The sequence below is a fragment of the Branchiostoma belcheri genome, unplaced genomic scaffold (genome assembly GCF_001625305.1).
Source record: "Branchiostoma belcheri isolate BF01 breed outbred unplaced genomic scaffold, Haploidv18h27 scaffold41, whole genome shotgun sequence".
Classification (NCBI taxonomy): Eukaryota; Metazoa; Chordata; class Leptocardii; order Amphioxiformes; family Branchiostomatidae; genus Branchiostoma; species Branchiostoma belcheri.
Window position 1 is genome coordinate 1,525,047 of NW_017804032.1, and position 17,470 is coordinate 1,542,516.

The 17,470-nt window shown below is 40.9% G+C and overlaps 3 protein-coding genes and 1 long non-coding RNA gene across 6 annotated transcripts in view; 3 read left to right on the forward strand and 1 right to left on the reverse strand.

The window, feature by feature from the left end:
• The window catches only part of LOC109477788, a 2,862-nt gene extending 1,880 nt beyond the window's left edge, over window positions 1-982 (forward strand). The window contains exon 4 of the mRNA XM_019779178.1: window positions 90-982. Within this exon, the coding sequence (XP_019634737.1) occupies window positions 90-268 (179 nt within the window). The 3' untranslated portion in view covers window positions 269-982. The remainder of the gene's footprint in view (window positions 1-89) is intronic.
• A 3,038-nt stretch (window positions 983-4,020) lies between these two features.
• On the reverse strand, window positions 4,021-7,991 carry LOC109477796. The gene is made up of 4 exons (XR_002140690.1): window positions 7,836-7,991; window positions 6,752-6,873; window positions 5,899-5,947; window positions 4,021-4,074 (listed from the first exon to the last, which is right to left on the reverse strand). It is a non-coding gene; the product is annotated as an uncharacterized LOC109477796 (long non-coding RNA).
• A 67-nt stretch (window positions 7,992-8,058) lies between these two features.
• Window positions 8,059-14,973, forward strand: LOC109477772. Of its 3 annotated transcripts, none has more exons than XM_019779132.1 (13): window positions 8,059-8,126; window positions 8,756-8,944; window positions 9,958-10,108; window positions 10,410-10,579; window positions 10,833-10,968; window positions 11,386-11,475; window positions 11,873-12,051; window positions 12,203-12,318; window positions 12,459-12,609; window positions 12,959-13,057; window positions 13,453-13,602; window positions 14,162-14,257; window positions 14,372-14,973. In XM_019779132.1, exons 2-13 carry the CDS (start codon window positions 8,780-8,782, stop codon window positions 14,486-14,488), a joined length of 1,620 nt encoding a protein of 539 aa, XP_019634691.1. In that variant the 5' UTR covers window positions 8,059-8,126; window positions 8,756-8,779; the 3' UTR covers window positions 14,489-14,973. The 3 variants fall into 3 exon arrangements, with proteins under 3 accessions (XP_019634691.1, XP_019634692.1, XP_019634693.1); XM_019779133.1 differs by having other exon boundaries at window positions 8,062-8,613; XM_019779134.1 differs by having other exon boundaries at window positions 8,078-8,126; window positions 8,775-8,944.
• A 38-nt stretch (window positions 14,974-15,011) lies between these two features.
• On the forward strand, window positions 15,012-17,242 carry LOC109477787. The gene is made up of 4 exons (XM_019779177.1): window positions 15,012-15,767; window positions 16,323-16,491; window positions 16,614-16,695; window positions 16,995-17,242. Exons 1-4 carry the CDS (start codon window positions 15,622-15,624, stop codon window positions 17,171-17,173), a joined length of 576 nt encoding a protein of 191 aa, XP_019634736.1. The 5' UTR covers window positions 15,012-15,621; the 3' UTR covers window positions 17,174-17,242.
• Window positions 17,243-17,470: the final 228 nt, after the last annotated feature.

Genomic DNA, 17,470 nt, shown 5'->3' on the forward strand with positions numbered 1-17,470 from the left:
AGCATACCAGATATGCGAATTTTAACATTATGCGTTTGCTTTGCAAATGTCACCTTTCTAGTTTATTTACTTGTTTACTATTTTCCCAGGTGTGTACCTGTCCTATTACCATGGCGACCCGTCCGGTGGGTCACGTGTTTTCCACTACCAATCCAGCGTGTTCTTCGTGTGTGACAACAGCACAGAGATGTCAGGTCCGATGTTCGAACATCAGAGCAACTGTTACCACAGCCACTTCCGGATCCTTACCAAACACGCATGCAAATAATGATAAAATGTTCTTTATTGCATATTGAAAAATGCCAGAAAGGCTAAAGGCAAAGATCCGGGGCACAGCGTGTAATACACAGATTCTGATTAAGATTTGTTGAATATCGACTGGCGTGTCACAGTGAAGTGCATGAGATATGTCGAGTATTTACAACATACCATCACCCATTATTACAATAAAGTTAGCATAAAATCTTACATATGTCTGCATCATTATCAGTAAAATACAGCACAAAAGCTTATCACAACAATGAATACATCAACTAACACATTAAAAATCAGTATTAACAGAGATGAATAACACCATAAAAACTACTAAGATAATACAAAGATCAGGTTTTAAGCAATAACTTCGGCGCACAGGGTACAAAAGATTTTTCGTGTCTTTTCGTTTTACTAGATGATGAGACAGTGACTAGTTTATCTCTGCGCACGTTGTAATTGCATTGCGTCGGAGTGAATACAAAATCCAAAAACAATCTAAAAGCACCAATGTACTATTCTAGATCTATATTTTCTAAAAGCGTCTTCTCTCTTTTTAAAACACGTGGATACTAATGTACAAATTCTTTCAATTACCTAATCGAGTGTGCACTACATACATGTTGGTATTTGAATACATCTTACTTCGGCATTTTCTTATATCTCTTGGAATTCCGATACAACGTGTACCTGGTTTCCAGAATAAGACACAGCCAACCAACCGTACAGCACAGCCTCGTCAACATGTTCGGAATATTGACGAGGCTGTGCTGTAGTTGGTTGGCTGTGTGTTCAAAATGTTAGCAAAGCTGTGCTGTGATTGGTTGGGTGTTGTCTTTAAAAATGCTGATGAGGTTTCTGGTAATTGATGGACTATTTACGATCGTTTGGTAGAAACTAGGAAAACCTCGCCCTTATGTTTGGGGGATGTACAAACATGGGCGCAGCAGGGACGCTGCCCTGGCCATCACTACGTGCCAATAGAACATCGTTACCGATTCCTGGTTAATTCCAGTCGTGGTTGAATATAGCAGAATAGAATTTTGCCCTATGGGTACATGTATTTCTATAGTAAAGGATCCCAAGATGACCCACTTCGGCGCGGTGGAAATTATAGTATGGTGCAACGCTAGAGAAATACGAAAAACGAATATGTATGAGTTTAAGGTACAACCTCTATTCAAAAACAATAAAATTCTGTCTGTGTATATCGGCCTTTGACGCCCTCGTTTAATTGGCGCTCTGTGGAGGCCAAATGAACTGCAACCGATTCGCTACGAAAGCCAGTTGTGTAACATGGCGGATTTATATTCAAACTGGAAAGTCGTCGCAATTGAAATCATGCAGTCGCCATATTCCGTCATATTCCTGTACTGCACAGTGCAATTTCTACCTGGCCATGACACTTTCTACTAGAATTCTAATCTTTCCCGTCTTTAAGAGTTGTGTCCATACTACCTTGTTTAGCCGCGTCATAGATCAAAGTGTAGGCCATAAATATTGTGTTTTGTGGCACAGGAAAGTTTTTCCCAGGCCTGTGAACAACTATCAGTTAAACATTTTGGACATTTGTGAAAATTAAAAGGCAACAATCCGTGTTCTACTACTTACGATTTTGGGTGTGGTTCCAGTTCCTCCATTGGCTGAATTGAATATAAAAAAAGACTATATTATTTCTACGTATACATACATGTGAGGTATCGTCGGAAGTGTCGTAATATCGAATACCAACACAAAGCATAGCGCACGGGTTACCTTTAAAGAATATTTTATTGTACCTACCCTGTAGCATATTTGCCCGCCGTATTGTAGTAGTCATCATGTGTTGTGTGTAGGTTGTAGAATGTACATAAAAAAGAACACATAAAATCATGCTCAAAATTGATAACAAGGCAAATGTCAATAACGTAATACCTAGAAAAGAAATGATAAATAAAGTATATACCAAAATTGAAATATCTTATATTCGTTCATTTTTTTCATAAGCAACTAGTGAAACAGTGAATGATCAAGAACTGTAATGTCATCTAAGATCTGTCTGAGATGTCCAATAAAATGCAACTTTATGATGTACACATCTCTGTCGGAGATGTACAAAATAAAATGTAAATTATGCAAATGAGGTCGTTGTTGAAAAATTTTGGGTATTTCATACTTGTGACATGTGTAATTTAGTCAACGGTTAACATCACTATGCACGTATCATGTTAATGTGGAGGCCAAAATTGATAACAAAATGTTGGAAACAAGAGATTGTGCAATATGTAATCATCACATTTCCGTGATCACTTAGACACCCCCCCCCCCAGACATACAAAAGTTCTATCTACATATTTCGTGTAGGTATATGGTTTCCAATTTCTTGTTTCGATCTTCTCAAGACAAGAGCGACTGTCTGAAAAATCAAAGAAACAAATGTAAACAAGACTGACAATGAAAACATATATTGCCATGGCGACGGTGCTTGTTGTTAGGGTTATTGTTTGCATGTCACTGTCATGATTTCATGATTTTGGGAAGCCTCCTTAAGCTTGTGGTCTGTACATGTCATGAGTTTGTTAATGATATCTAGTAGTTAGGAAGGGACAGGGATGACGCAGGACAACCTGCAACATGATCTGGCACCTTGAAAAAAAAGCTGGTTTCTTTTGGTTGCGATTATACAGATTTTCAGTCAAAGAAAATTGTATATTCATTTACAAGTAAATTTACATATTCATATTATTCCCACATTAAGAATATAAAACAGAATATATACACCTGACGAAAGCATGTGTTCCACGAACAATAGTGCAATTAAGCGACGGTCACAACTCGCCGTGCGTGCTTTTTGTCCGTACGTTTTTGTCGTGGCTACGTCTGCTACGTTTTTTCTGCAAACGTAGGGTGGCCGGCCGAGGGAGTACGTCACTCGCAAGGTGTACGTACGTGGTCTGCACGACACGCCTGGCCGTCAGCGGTTGCGTGCATCGTACGTTGCGCAAGTGGTAAGTGAGTTGTACGTGCTTACAACGCACGATCTCTGTGCGATTGCTACGTTGCCGCGTAAAGGCCGTACCTACACGTGCGGCGTACGCACGGTTTCCTTACTCACTCGCACGTTGTAAGTGCGTGCACCTCCTGTTAACTTCATCATCACTAGCCGCCCTGGTGTCTTCCGCGGCCCGTTTCTTTGGGTCTTGTCTGGTAGTCTTCTTCTGAGCCTTCCTGGGCATCTTGGAGACGAGTTGGCAGCCGCCCGTCAAGTTGTCTTTATATACTGTAGAGATCAGGTGCGTTGCACGTACGTTGCACGTGCGTTGCACGTGCGGAGCACCTGGTATGGTGCACGTGTGTTCTGCGTGGTCATTGAGCAGGTCAACTGGGAAGTGAGGAGTAAGCACGGATGACGCAAGCACCGTGCGTGGCACGCACGTGCTTCGTGCGCTGTCCGTACAGCAATTGCACGTGAGAATAGTGAAGTTAGACTCACGGAGTCCGTACGTTGCACGCTCATAGGCTGTACGGGGCACGCGCGTCGCACGTACTCGCACGCACGGGTGGTAAATCCGCAGACCGCACGTAGAAAAAGTATTACATGCACTTAAAGTTCTACGGCGTGTCTGCGTGCTCCCAAATCCGTAGGATTCCGTACGGAGGTGGTACTCACCACGCACGGATGCCGTACGATTGCCCACGTTTTTGCACGTAGACAGCACGCAGAAGCACGTACGGCGAGTTGTGACCGAGGCTTAAGACAGCTGAGCATAATGAACAAATGTCAGATACTAACGTGGCGTTCGACATGGCGGCTTCTGGCTGCACTTCCTCTTCCCCGAGCCGCTACAGAAAACAAAATACTAGTAATCCGTCATATCCTGCCGTTTGTGGAAATGGGCAACAAGAAGAACTGGGGAATATACAAAGCATGTTGCATCATTAAATCATATCCAATTCAAACATGATTCCTCTTATATGATATTTGTTTAAACGTTTCAGGTGACATTTAAAACGTTTGTGGTGAATGTTTATACTTGTCCTCCGTAGGAGAAGATGTTGCCATTCAGCATCAACGTGCTTGTCTTAGTCAAAACTTAAAGGCCCATTCACATTTCTTAGGCCACATTCCCACTAGCGTAAAATAATCCGGATCGAGCCGAATAGAGAGCAGTGTGTAAATTTCTCCCCTGCTTTTACGCTTGTCTTTCCCTGTCGTCGTTTTATTGCAGCTTAATGCACTCCCTACTTCCAGTACACCATTTTCAAGAAATAAAGGGTCGTCAAAATACCACTAACCTTCAATGAGGGACACATAGCAGTTTTTGTGAAACTTCAGCTTATCTAGGTTGAACCGGCTTGAGTGGGAATTCAAGCGTGGCCCAAGCCAGCTGTAACCCCCCTGTGTGAACGCGACCCGGATGAGAAGACAAGTCAATACGATACGATGAAATGACGATATTACCGGGAACGAAGTATGGCAAAATTACACATACATAAAGACTAGAAATTCCTCATATATAGGGATAGATTTTACACCCACGTTTATCTCCAGCTTAACACACACACACACACACACACACACACACACACACACACACACACACACACACACACACACACACACACACACACACACACACACACACACACACACACACACACATACTTGGTAGTAGACACTCATATCTATGTTTCGCTTTACACATGATTGAAAATGAGCACCATTTTATAATGGATTGTACACTATACAATGATAAGCGCCTATTGCTGTTCACCTTTCTTTCCACTTGTTCAACCGATTTCAATACGTTATGCTGAGGTCACATTTCCAAACTGGGGCCCGGCCGGGCAGTCTTATGGAACGAAAAGTACGATATAAAAGACAATAAAACACAGACAATTTTTTGATAGTAATCATGGGCACTATTTCTGTATATTCTTGACATGAATTGTTAGTTTTTCGTTCATACAAACAGCCCGGCCGGGCCCCGCTTTGGAAATGTGACCTAGGCATTAGATCCTATAGAAAAATTCAATTACATTCTCAGGGGAGATAACCAATACAGTATTCTAATATATATAGGAAAATACATTTAAAAATGTTTCAATCTTAGAGACTACATGTCGAGAATAGTTAAACCTTTATTGTTATCACTGATATATATTCTGTGCGTAATTTGCCACATACATATATTCTGTACGTAGGATGAAGTCATCCATACACTTTGTTAGACCTTTAGTTGTTGTAGAAGACCATACAAAAGTCTCTGTACTTTTTGTTGTGTCAATAAAGAATCTATCTATATTCATTGTCGTTTTGTCGCAAAACAGCATTTCACCAATAATACTGATGACACTAAAAAAAGGGTCACTACGTAGTGGTGGCTCGTGCCCAGATATATATGCCCTTTAATAAGCAGTCACACAAGTGCCACATAAAGCTTTACAAAATAGTAAAAATTTGGGTCTATGAGTGTTTGTTTTGTAAAAACCGACCCGAGAAAATCAACCTCAACACCACTGTCGTCTGCATTTCCCATGATTCCCATGGGACCGCATTGATTGCGTAAGCCGGGTTGCCAGTCGAAACGCGGACTGGTTGCGTTCAATACAACGTTAACCCTCCTCAGGTGAGACAAGAAATACACAAATACACACAATACTCACCTTCTGCAGCTCCCCCCTGTTGACCCTTCGGCGCCTCACGACTAGCACTCTAGCGGAACAACATGAAAAGAGTAGAAAGGAACAGATTTGTTGGATACGAGACAGGTACCTATAGATTTAGCAATACTCTATTTGACAAAGTCCCCCTTGGCAGGCTCATCTCAAAACTGGAGTATTATGGAATCCAAGGCCCTATGCTGACAAACACTGGTGTCAAGGAAATGAAAAGAAACCTACAGTGGGTTTCCTGGAAGACAGACAAAACATGTCCAGACTATACATGATGTACAAAATGACTAATAAACTGGTTGACCTACCAAGTACTAAGTACCTAATACCAGCTCAGAAACAACAAGAAATAGTCTTGCCATCAAGTACCAGAGTTATCAACATAGGATGGAGGTGTTCAAGTGCTTGCAAAGCTGGTGAAGGGCGGTTATACCGGATATACAGATACACAGATCCCAATACGGTACTTATATGTAAGCTATATGTATAACTTTATAGGTATAAAGTGTAACTTGTTAGAATGATAGGGATTAAACTCATAAGAAGCATTACACGAAATGTTTGGCTGAACGTTTGCACATGTATCTACTAATCGTTCACCGTTGTGTAAAGTACAAACTAACTATATCATATGATGTTGAATGTCCAAATGCCCCATTATTAGGTCAACCCTGCAAAGAAGTTCACCTAAGTATGTAATTTATTTATTTAGGACGATAGTATCATGATATAAATATTAAAAATCTCCAAAGAAAGCAACGTTAAACTCCGGGGATCTAACGCATCACTTGCTTCGAGCTTGTCATAACATGAGGACGGCGAATAATAGAAAACGTTCCACAACCTTGCCACCTTTGCCATCCATTTCTGTGTCTCGAGGTCGCAGTAACAGTAGTACTTTGAAGCTTGTTGATTAGAAAAATGGCTTTCGTTCTCGGTGATCGAGTTCAGTCGTCCAAGACCAAGCTAGAAAAATAGAAAGTCTTGAAATGTGATACATGCAATGGTCGCGACGGGACGGATCTGGAACATCTGTATCGAACGTTATCGTGGCCTAGGTATGACAGATTCTTTATTGACACAACAAAAAAGTACAGAGACTTTTGTATGGTCTTCTACAACTTAACTAAAGATCTAACAAAGCTAAATACATGTGTGGATAACGTCATCTTACGTACAGAGTATATGTATGATGTAACAATAGAGGTTAACTATTCTCTAACATGTGTTCTCTAAGATCGAAACATTCTTTAATGTATTTTCCTATTTGAACACCGACAGGACAACCATTAGAACCCCATGTGCCATACGGCTAGTTATCGCATAGGCCGTAACACCCGTATACGTATCGAACGTTATTAGGGACCAAATTAAAAAAACTGGCGATCAAGCTGTGATGTCACGCCTCTGGCATTCTTCGGGTCCGCCTATTTACCGGAATATACAGAAATACAAATACATTAACCGGAATACACCCTGCTTTGATGAGTGAACATCCCAGATTGCTGTATTTGTCCTAAGGCAACGTATACATGCATAGCCCAAGGATCAAGAAATCACACGAAATATCTGAGTTACGTTAGGCGGTGGCGACGCGGTCGGTCGCCATGTTTGTCTTCATTGTGGATTACACAGTGTTTGTTTAGCGGGGTCACAGTGAAAAAACACAAATATAGAAGTTAAAGGCTTTAAATTTACCCAAACAGAGGCGGCGGCAGGAAATTTTGATTGGGGGGGGGGGGAGATTTGTATGGAACCCAATATGATCAACATTCCTTTTTGGACTACCTGGGATGTTAACTAATCAAAGAAGGGTGTATTCCGGTAGATTTCACCCTCCTTTGTGTAGACAGTTGGCATTCCGATAAATGGGTGGACCGCATTCCCTCTCCTGTTGCGTAAAATTCGTAGTGTCGGAAAAAACTCACCTGTGTGAAGTAACATTAACCCTGGAGACCCACACCTAAAACTGGCTCAAACAAGGAACAATTTCTAAGTTTTCAAACTACAAGACGGAGAACAACAGCCTATTCCTTGTTGCACGTTGTACGTTAATTCTATGGCGCCACCGTTGGCATGTATGTAAACACACAGTGGGGTCATTGTCATGGTTGCAGATTGACGTAATCCACATGCGCAGTGAAGAATATTTTCGATGGTTTCGGGAAGGAAACAACAACGCTACCGATTTTATTGACACAACAGCTACAGCTTTGCAGGTATATTTTGACGGGATTCATTAGAAGATAAATATGAATTATTTGTTGGTGTGGGTCGACAGACAATATATAGGGATAAGAGATGTTTGTACACGTAGAAACCCTTGTTAACATATAGTATAGTTATAGGTATAGTTAGAGGACCATGCCAACAACGTCCACATTATAGACTATTATCAAGGAAGTTATTACTTCAAATAGGCATTCAAATCAAAGCAATTGACTAGTTGTATGGATAGTCGTTAACACGAAGACCTATATTTATAGTATTATGTGTGTGTTCATCCCAGCCCCCAACATGAAATTAATATGTGTTGCGTTACACTGTTCTTTTCTTCCACTTTGCAGCACATGCTATTGGCCACGCCATATTATGAGGGGAAGGGGGGGGGGGGTTAGGTCAACACCAGAATATTGTTGTCGTATAATGTAACTGCTGCACTTGCCAAGTCCAAACTTCCTGACAAGTTCCAAGGACGTGCAAAATGTACGACTCACTTCTATCACTTATTTTTTACCCAAGTGTAAAGAATATATCGGAAACGGAAAATATGAGACACATATTTCGAGCACTTTGTGTGTTTTAACAATACCAGTTGATCTTGTCTTACACTACTACATTACACCAGGGAGCTACGTTTTCCACAGCTAAAATGAGAGGCTCAAAGTTGGGGTTCAGACAGGCCAAACCCGTGGCTGAACTTCCAGACGATCTTAACATGATTGCAAGAAAGTACCGAGCGTACAATTTTCCATTTGAAAACCTTGTGTTGGAAGGAGGAGGGGCCAAGGGGATTGCCTACATAGGTGCTATGAAGGTAAGCGTTGATATGATGTTTTGAGATGATCTGTGTTTCCTTTATTCTTTGTTTTCTGACGCTCTTCTGACGGTTTGCTGCAACACTCTCTCCCGCTGAAGTTATAGAACAGTCCCTGAACGCAAGGTCGGCCATTTTGAAATGTAGACGGGGCCAAGCCATCGTGGCGCATGTTTTGCCAAAAAATGGGTTACTTTTAAAGCTTGTAAAGCACGGAAACTTCGCCGAAATTCAGGGGAGAACTATTTTAACATGTTTGTGGTGGTGGATTTTTCAGTCGTTGCGCGAGGGCCGATATTTTGCAAGGTGTCAGTGGTCATTCCCTTATAAAGACGAAAGTAAGAAGACGGAAGTAAAACTGTCAACTTCGATTTATATAACTTGGGATCTATGTATTCGCTTCAAACTTGGGAAATGGGAGCACAATCTGAACAGGGCAAAGGCCACCAAATGGCGCATGCCCAGAGGACCCAATCTGAGACCCCTTTGATTGAGTGCAGCCAAACCAACTGAAAACAGCCTTTTTCTTGATATGTGTATTGGTATTTTCCAGCTGGAAAGTTATTTCTATTTCTATAAACTTGAAAAAAACTGGCTGTTAGTGTTGTTTTGGCTGCTTGGTAGGTTCTAAAACTAATCCCATCTTCTTGTCTTTTGGTGGTTTTCAAGGGGGTCAGAGGTCATGCTGCCAGTGTTTGCATTTGCAGTGATATGTATCGCTGGTCAAAAAGTGAAATTTTTGGCCTAAATGGACAATTTGGAAGTTGGACTACCCTGTCAATATGTGTTTACAGAAGTAGGTGATTGTTGACAGCTCAGTTCTTCAATGGTTTCCATATATTCCAATAGGGGCTGGAATTAGTGGGCTGTCGCCAACATGGCCACCTAAAAAAAAATCAGATTCGTGCGACGAGGATGGCCCCAGAGCAGTAATTCGTGGTCATTCGCTTAAAAAACGCTCCCGTTTTCTGAAATATGCATACATTTTACTGACATTGGGTTTGCATTTGAAGGTCCTAGAGGTTGCCGGGATAATGGAGAATATCAAAAGATTTGCAGGAACCAGCGCAGGCGCAATAACCTCCGGTCTGATGGCGCTCGGTATGACGTCAGATGAGATTTTGGAGGAGATGAGAAATGTGGACATGGAGAGAACGCTGATGGGTCTGTGTCCGATATTTAGATTGATACTAGGATTGTATTTGGATATCTTTTCTCTGTCAACATATGGGTCTCTACGTATACCATAGTGTTCGATAAAAGCTAGCCCAAAACACCAGTCATGTAATTAAATTAGACATCTGATATTCGAGCATTGTTGTGCCCTGGATTCCAGTAATGATGTTGTTATATATACCCAAGTCATGAAAGGGCCAGAGCTGCATTGTGACATAAGGAAGAGACCAAATTGAGTTTGAAAATAAACAATTTAAACGTTTTGAATCCTTTGTCAACTACTTTGCAGAGTCCCCACGGCGGTCACGTTGTGAACTTTATCTTTGTTGGAAATTGTTCACGGCTTTTGGTGGGAACCGAGGGGACAAGTTTTTCCGCTGGTACGGCGAGGTCATTCAGAGGCATCTTGACAAGCACCATAAAGATAAAGGACTGGACAGGAACATCAATCTATCTCAGGTATGTGCATAATGTTAGTTCAAAACTATTGAGTTGGTTCTAGATTTGGTCACTGCATGGTCGAAAGGACTTCAAAAACAACGTCCACTGAAGGAGCGTTATACCAGGCGTAGAGTATAAGTCAGGTTTGATTACAGATATTACAGATATTACACGTTACTCTTAAAGTATGATAAAGGACATCAATAACCTCATTGGTGTAAAGGCATTGATTTTTCGTTCTGACTATTTTGCTTTCCCCAATTTCATGCAGCTCCGTAACGTTTTCGGCAAAGAACTGTGTACCGTCACTTACAACCTGACATTCGATATCGACAAATACTGTCATGCCAAGACCTCGCCACTCTGCAGTGTTCGTCAGGCGGTCAGGCAGTCCATGTCCTTGCCAGGTAAATCTTGTCGATACTGTATATTTTTATTTGACTAACACAAAAGGTGCATGTAGAGGTATATTAATTTTATCAATGACGGATATCGATGACAAAGAGCTTTATAGTATCATCAAAATTATATCAATATCGTCTGAACAAAAATATACAAAATATAACCTTAACTGGACTGCCCAATTTGATTCTTTGGTCAGAAGGACATTGACAATTAAGTAACAACTCATTATGAAGCCACGCTGCAAAGCAACACGTAATTACAAATTCACGTATATAAGAACGTAAATTGCAAAACTCATTCTTCTCCCTGCAGTGGTCCCGCCATTATGTGATTCGTCGGTAAGCGAGGAGAACTATAGGTACTCGTTTTGAGTATCTATCTGATTGCATCACCACATGGCGTTTTCTCTCATTTTCCAGTGGTGTACATTCCCTTTAAGTTTGAAGATGGGCCAGACCTGTACATAGACGGTGGGGTGTGTGCCAACTTCCCTCTCTACTGCTATGACGGTAAGGCCACGTCACAGCAAAAACATTTTATGGATGACATCGATGTCGTATCCTCCTAAGATTCCTAAATATTCAAATTATGACAGTATAAACGTGTTGAACAAGAAATGATACCTATATATGTTTACTACCAACGATTACAACATCCATTCGTCACTGAAACAACTTTGAAAAATAAGTTTTCAATCATCAGCCAACATCACATGTAAAAGGAATAAATACTTCACCGCATAACTTTAAAAGACAAAACAATAAATCAGAGCCTTGTCCTGTCTCCTCTCCTCATATTCATCTGTTGAATGATAATGGCAATGTGATCATTGTGATGGCGCCCCGCTTGTTCATACAAGACTATAGAAGAGGTTTGATGTTTTTTTTTTTACATTCGTTCATTTAGGATGGTGGCTCTCCATGGACGAGGAGGACAGCTTCCAGAGACGTTTGGAAGAAGAGGCAGACGACGTGAAAACAGCCAATTGCTTCTACCTGCAGTGCACCGAGGCACGTTTCCAGCCTGAAAATGTTTCTGAAGAGCAAAGGAAACAGCAATTACAAAAGACTCTTGGATTGATGATGGTAATGTAGCAATTTATTCATTTTCACGTTTCAACCATGATGAAAAGATGTTCAAACGAATTTGGATAACAGTGCATATGGGCTTCATCTTTACCATTTTGCTTCCAGATCAGTTGTATTTCTTGTAATTGTATTCTATTCTTTTTACCAGTACTCTAAGACGTACAGGAGGGCTTACCAACACGTCTTCAGCGAACGACTTGATGCCTTCATGACGATGACGGGAGATGAATTTAAGAATAAAAGGCCAGAAACAAAAGTAAAAAAGTACGTGATATTTCAAATATCCAAATAGATATTACGCTGAAATAAACGCAAGTCATCGCTATGTAAAGTTCTGTGGTAAAAATACATGCCTGATACGTCAAGTGCACTTTCTAAATCGTTACTTTATCCACTGTTTAAAGGAAGTACCAAAAGATAGAGGAGAAAAGAAGCGAGAAGGAGAGGAAACGCAACGACAAAATGCGAGAAGAGTTGGATTCAAAGAGGCAAAGGCTGCATGAGGTTCTGAATGTACCAAGAAACAGAGAAGACATGTTGAAATGCTTCAAGGATGTAAGTGCTGACTTATAAGGCGTAACTTTATAAAGATACATTTATCTCTCTCTCTCTCTCTCTCTCTCTCTCTATCTATATTGATGTTGATATATTTTATATATAAATATATCTAATATTTAACTGTTTGAAGTTGCAATTGAGAGTCTTTTTTCTTTATTCCAATATTTAACTGTTTGCAATTGAGAAGCTATGTCTTTCAGAAATATTCTAAACACAACCTTTTCCTCTCATGTACGCGAGAGGCCATCGAGTGTGGGGAAAGGAACATAGTAAATATATAAAAAAAACTGTATAGTTTGCCTGAAAGTTAAATTACACATCCTTGAGTAAGTTGTTTTCCTTTCAGAAATTTCCCAACAAAAAGGAGCTGAGAGATTTCAGACACGAAGCCGACTCTTATGAAGTGGTGTTCGACGACTTGTTTGCAGAGTACCCTGGCGGGCCGGTAAAGACTACATTTTGTACTACCAAAGCAGCGATTACGACACGCTGATGACAATTGTGACAGTGAGAAGAATAAAAAAAAAACTTCCAATATTCCTCTTCACGCCTGACCATCAAAAAGTGCAAGATAACTCGTGGGAGAGTGTGTTAATGAACTTGATATACGAAGTTTGAAATAAAGACTGCATGATACGAGTATACACCAGAAAATACGATGGACTCCGGGAAAGACTGAAAACACCTCTTTAGGAGTGATGTATGATATGAATGGGGTTCTGAATTTGCTGCAAAACAGAGAGGACATGTTAAAATGCTTCAAGCAAGAAGGTTTCTTGCTTCAAGGAAGTGTTAACTTAAACGTCTTTGGGAGATGTTAAAATGTATGATATTCCACAGGTAACCGATGAGACCATCAAAAATATGTACATCAACTGGGGGCCGTTCAGGAAGAAGCTGATGGAGGTTGTACCTCAACGAATCATCGACACGCCATTTGAACTGAGCTCTAAGTACGTGGAGCTGGTGGGGAGGAGCAAGCCAATCAAGGTTGGTAAACGATGCACACCCCACAATTATGCATGGTGAACAGTCTATCAAAGGAATGGTAGAGGCTGTATTTGGTACTGCATTAGAAATTCCGGTTTTGATATCTCGTGTTCCTGGCATACTAGGGTTAATATTTCTGGTAGACAGATAGCGGGCCACCTAAAGAAGTGGCGGAGGTTTGGGCCCCCTAGCAGCTTTTTCGAACTGCAGGGTATATTTTCATTTGCTACTTTTGAAAGTTGTAATCAGATAAGTGTTTTTCGTGATTTTTGGTAATATGTAAACAGCTTCTGTAATGATTGGCATAGCAAGATGCTAGCTAAATAATTATGCAAATCAGGAGATAATTTGGTTCATGAGGAAATTCTATAAATGAGCCGCGTTCCATGATAGGACTTTTAAACACGTGACATGTGTGACTGTTGAAAACAGGACTACACTCCAGTGTTATACCGTACACTATGTGCCTGACATAGACACGACCGTCCAAAGTATCTTACAGATACATGTATATGATTAAGTAGCACTCTACTCTCTCAGCTCTTTATTGTGTTTCCAGGAAGAGGACGTGGGTAGATGTATCGGCATTGACGTGGACTATGTGGGCACCTTTGATTTCAACATGGAGCCAGAGGACCAGACCTTCCTCATGAGAGTATGTCCTTCAGTTGACCTTGTAGTTGTGTTTTCTATGAGTGTACTTTTGATTTCTTTTTGGTTCATCATTAATCGAGCAAAATTACATTATCTTTGTCTTGTCGAATTTCAGCAAGGAGCTCTGGCAACTTTGGCGTTCCTTGAAGATTATGTGAAGAGATACAATCTTCAGCCTTCTGACCATACAACCGCAGAGCCGTCTCTGGTTCTCTCGGAAGCATCCCTATAGATTATAGTTTGGGTCAAGCGCCCAGTAAGTGGTACTGCGCAGTTATTGCAGGTTCCTTAGCTATTTAGGGACCTCCTATATATATCTGAACGTAGCCGGTTCTGATATCTGGGCAGTTATCTATGAAAGGGAAAGTCTGTGATTGGGAAAAAGGAGTATCTACTAGTCTGTGTTAAAGTTAAGTGGCTTATATGTGTTCAGATGGCTGTGAAGTGGTTGGTGTGTGTGTGTTAGGCTGCTGATACGTGTCGACCGGCAGGACCAAGAAGCCCTGTCTAGATTTCTCTGTAAAACTGGGTAGTCTCCTGGTATACATAGTTGGGATATCTCTGGGGCCTCTGTATAACATGGGTGTATTTTAGGTAACAGTACTCTGCACTTAAGGTTTGTTTTTGTGTGTTTAATTGCAATGATATCTAGATAAAAATCTCAGACAATCTCATAAAAAATTCATCAAGTTTAGTACCTGCTGAAATGCAGTTGACATTTGCATGCATAAATTTTATGCATAAAAGTAAGACCGCGACTTTGATAATCTTTCTGGTCCAGAGCTAGGGCAGAAATGATCAGAGATTGTATCAGACATATTTAGGAAATAAATTAGAGATCTTCTCTCCAGTTTTATCTTATATGCAACTAGCATTTCCTCATAAATTATGCAAATGAGGCCATGATGTGGATGTTTCATGAAAAGATGCACTTTTTATATGTTTCTTTATCTATCAAGGATGTGTAAGTTTTACATGTATGTATTTTGTGTAAGGTGTGCCCGATATCAGCTATTGACATTTAGACAAAACAATACATAGTGATGACGCACTCAAGCGATTTGAAATAATTCTGTTTACGGCCCGTTTCTCCTTGTATAATTATATAAGGTGTGATATCACATCATATGCACATGTACGCATTTGCATGAATTCGTCCAGACTACCATATACTAGTTTTCTACTGCCCTGTATGAACAAGAGTTTACAGTGATCAAAGCTCAGCTGTACTCTGATCAACGGTCTAAACTCTGTTTACTTTAACGTCAACCTTTCACCTTTATATACGCAAACAACCGCCGGAAAAACACTGCCCTGTTGAACAGGCTGTTTCTTTGAAGAAATCTGCATTTTCTCTTTTAAACAATGATGTTGAACGGCATAGTCGTGGTTGTTGTTTGTGTGTGCTTGGTGACGGGTGTGGGGTCGGTAGTACCCGTGTCTGACATTCAGAACTGCCGCTACACTGGAGCAGACGGGAATGTGTACGATCTATCCCCACTTATAGCAAAGTGAGTACAGTATATTCCTACCCTTTTTTAATCCAATGTTAAAGTCTTTTTCACCTAGCTACGAAGAACGTAAAAAGGATTCTAGTCAAACCTGGCTTCGACATATTGCTCATAACAACATCTGAGCATAAGGGCACGGTACATGTAGGAAAGTAAAACATTCAATATCAACGCAATGCTAGTAATTAATGCTTTGAGGTCTTGACAAAAATCCAATGACCATGTTTCATCAATTGGTTAATGAGCAACTCTTCAGAACTCTTTCGACGTGGAGTGCAGTAACATTTTTTTTACGATTTGTAGGTTATACTCACAAGTCGTACATGTATATAGTATACGTTAAGTTACATGATGCATATGATATAGTCAGTCTAGGGCAGACTATAGGACATACGTGTTTTACTGTGCAAATATAAAGGTACATACAATTCAGAGTTCATAAAGAGAAATTAGACACTGAAAAATGTTTAATTATGAGCATTAAATAAAAACAACACAATGAGTGGATCTGTAGTTTTGGACAAATGAATGGATTTTGACCTCTGCTGTCTTTAGGAGCGGTGCGTACGTGTTTGACACCCTGTCCTACAACATTAACGGTTACAACATCCTGTCTCCTGACGAGAGTGGACTGAATGAGTCCAAGTACACCTACCATCTACAGATCTGCCGGAACGTTACAAACCCGCCGCAGGGGTGTAAGGGCAGCTCACCTATCTTCAGGGTAAGGTTTTGCTAAACGTCTACATGTAGATGGCTTTGTTTGTTTGTTTGGCCCGCAAGATATGGGCCTTCTATAAGTTATCAGGGACGTCAGAATAAAGTTGTTTTTCTTTCCTCCATCAGGTCGACATCGGACTACACTGTGCGTCCCTGGGAAACATAGATGCCGCCATATTTGAGATCAATCCACTGCCGAGGAACGACGGTGAGTACAGCTGCGAGTTGTAATTCTGCTGTGCCTCCCTAGATGGCGTCGTTTACACGTTTATTATGCAGGGCAATGCATATTGCCATCTTGCTTATCGATATATTGTTTTGTACAAATTCCAGACCATTCATTTAAAAAACAAGGGCAAACTATGCACATAAATAGATATATATATATATATATCTGACACTGGCTATCCATAAAACCTGTTACTGTTCCTTTCCTGAATACATTTGAAGGCAGTGATAATCCATGATGTTGTGCGTTCTGTTCTTTCTCCCTATATATTATAAAAGGTGTGCACCTGCTGTATTACCACGGTGACCTGGTGGACGGAAGCCGTCTCCAGCGGTACCACTCTTCTATCTACTTCGTCTGTAACAACAGGTCGGAGACCGGGCCTCTGTTCGAGCATCAGACAGACTTCTACCAGAGCCACTTCGTCTTCCAAACCATACATGCTTGCAGGCCTTAAACACTTCATATATCACTGTAGGTATTGAGCCTGTGGTACACAATCTCTTGCTGTCAGGGGTCTCCTCCCTAGCCTCCTGTGCAGGCCCCGCGGCGGTGGAGAAGAGTTTTTAACACGTTATTTTAACCTTCTCTCGTCGGCTATGTAGGATGGCCGGCTGTATTAAAATAACGCGTTAAAAACTCGTCTCCACCGCCGCGGGGCCTGCACAGGAGGCTATCTCCTCCCCGAGAGCTTGTGGTAATCCACCTAAGTAGAGAGAACCATTCCCATTCTCAGAACTACCAATAGGAGCTC

Excerpts from the sequence above, each read along its gene's own strand:
- LOC109477772 (XM_019779132.1), top strand. The coding sequence starts at position 8,780 with ATGAGAGGCTCAAAGTTGGGGTTCAGACAGGCCAAACCCGTGGCTGAA. Across the intron at positions 11,476-11,872 it reads CCCTCTCTACTGCTATGACG|GATGGTGGCTCTCCATGGAC; the intron begins GTAAGGCCACGT and ends TCGTTCATTTAG. Across the intron at positions 12,319-12,458 it reads CCAGAAACAAAAGTAAAAAA|GAAGTACCAAAAGATAGAGG; the intron begins GTACGTGATATT and ends CACTGTTTAAAG.
- LOC109477787 (XM_019779177.1), top strand. The coding sequence starts at position 15,622 with ATGATGTTGAACGGCATAGTCGTGGTTGTTGTTTGTGTGTGCTTGGTG. Across the intron at positions 15,768-16,322 it reads CTATCCCCACTTATAGCAAA|GAGCGGTGCGTACGTGTTTG; the intron begins GTGAGTACAGTA and ends TGCTGTCTTTAG. Across the intron at positions 16,492-16,613 it reads GCAGCTCACCTATCTTCAGG|GTCGACATCGGACTACACTG; the intron begins GTAAGGTTTTGC and ends TTCCTCCATCAG.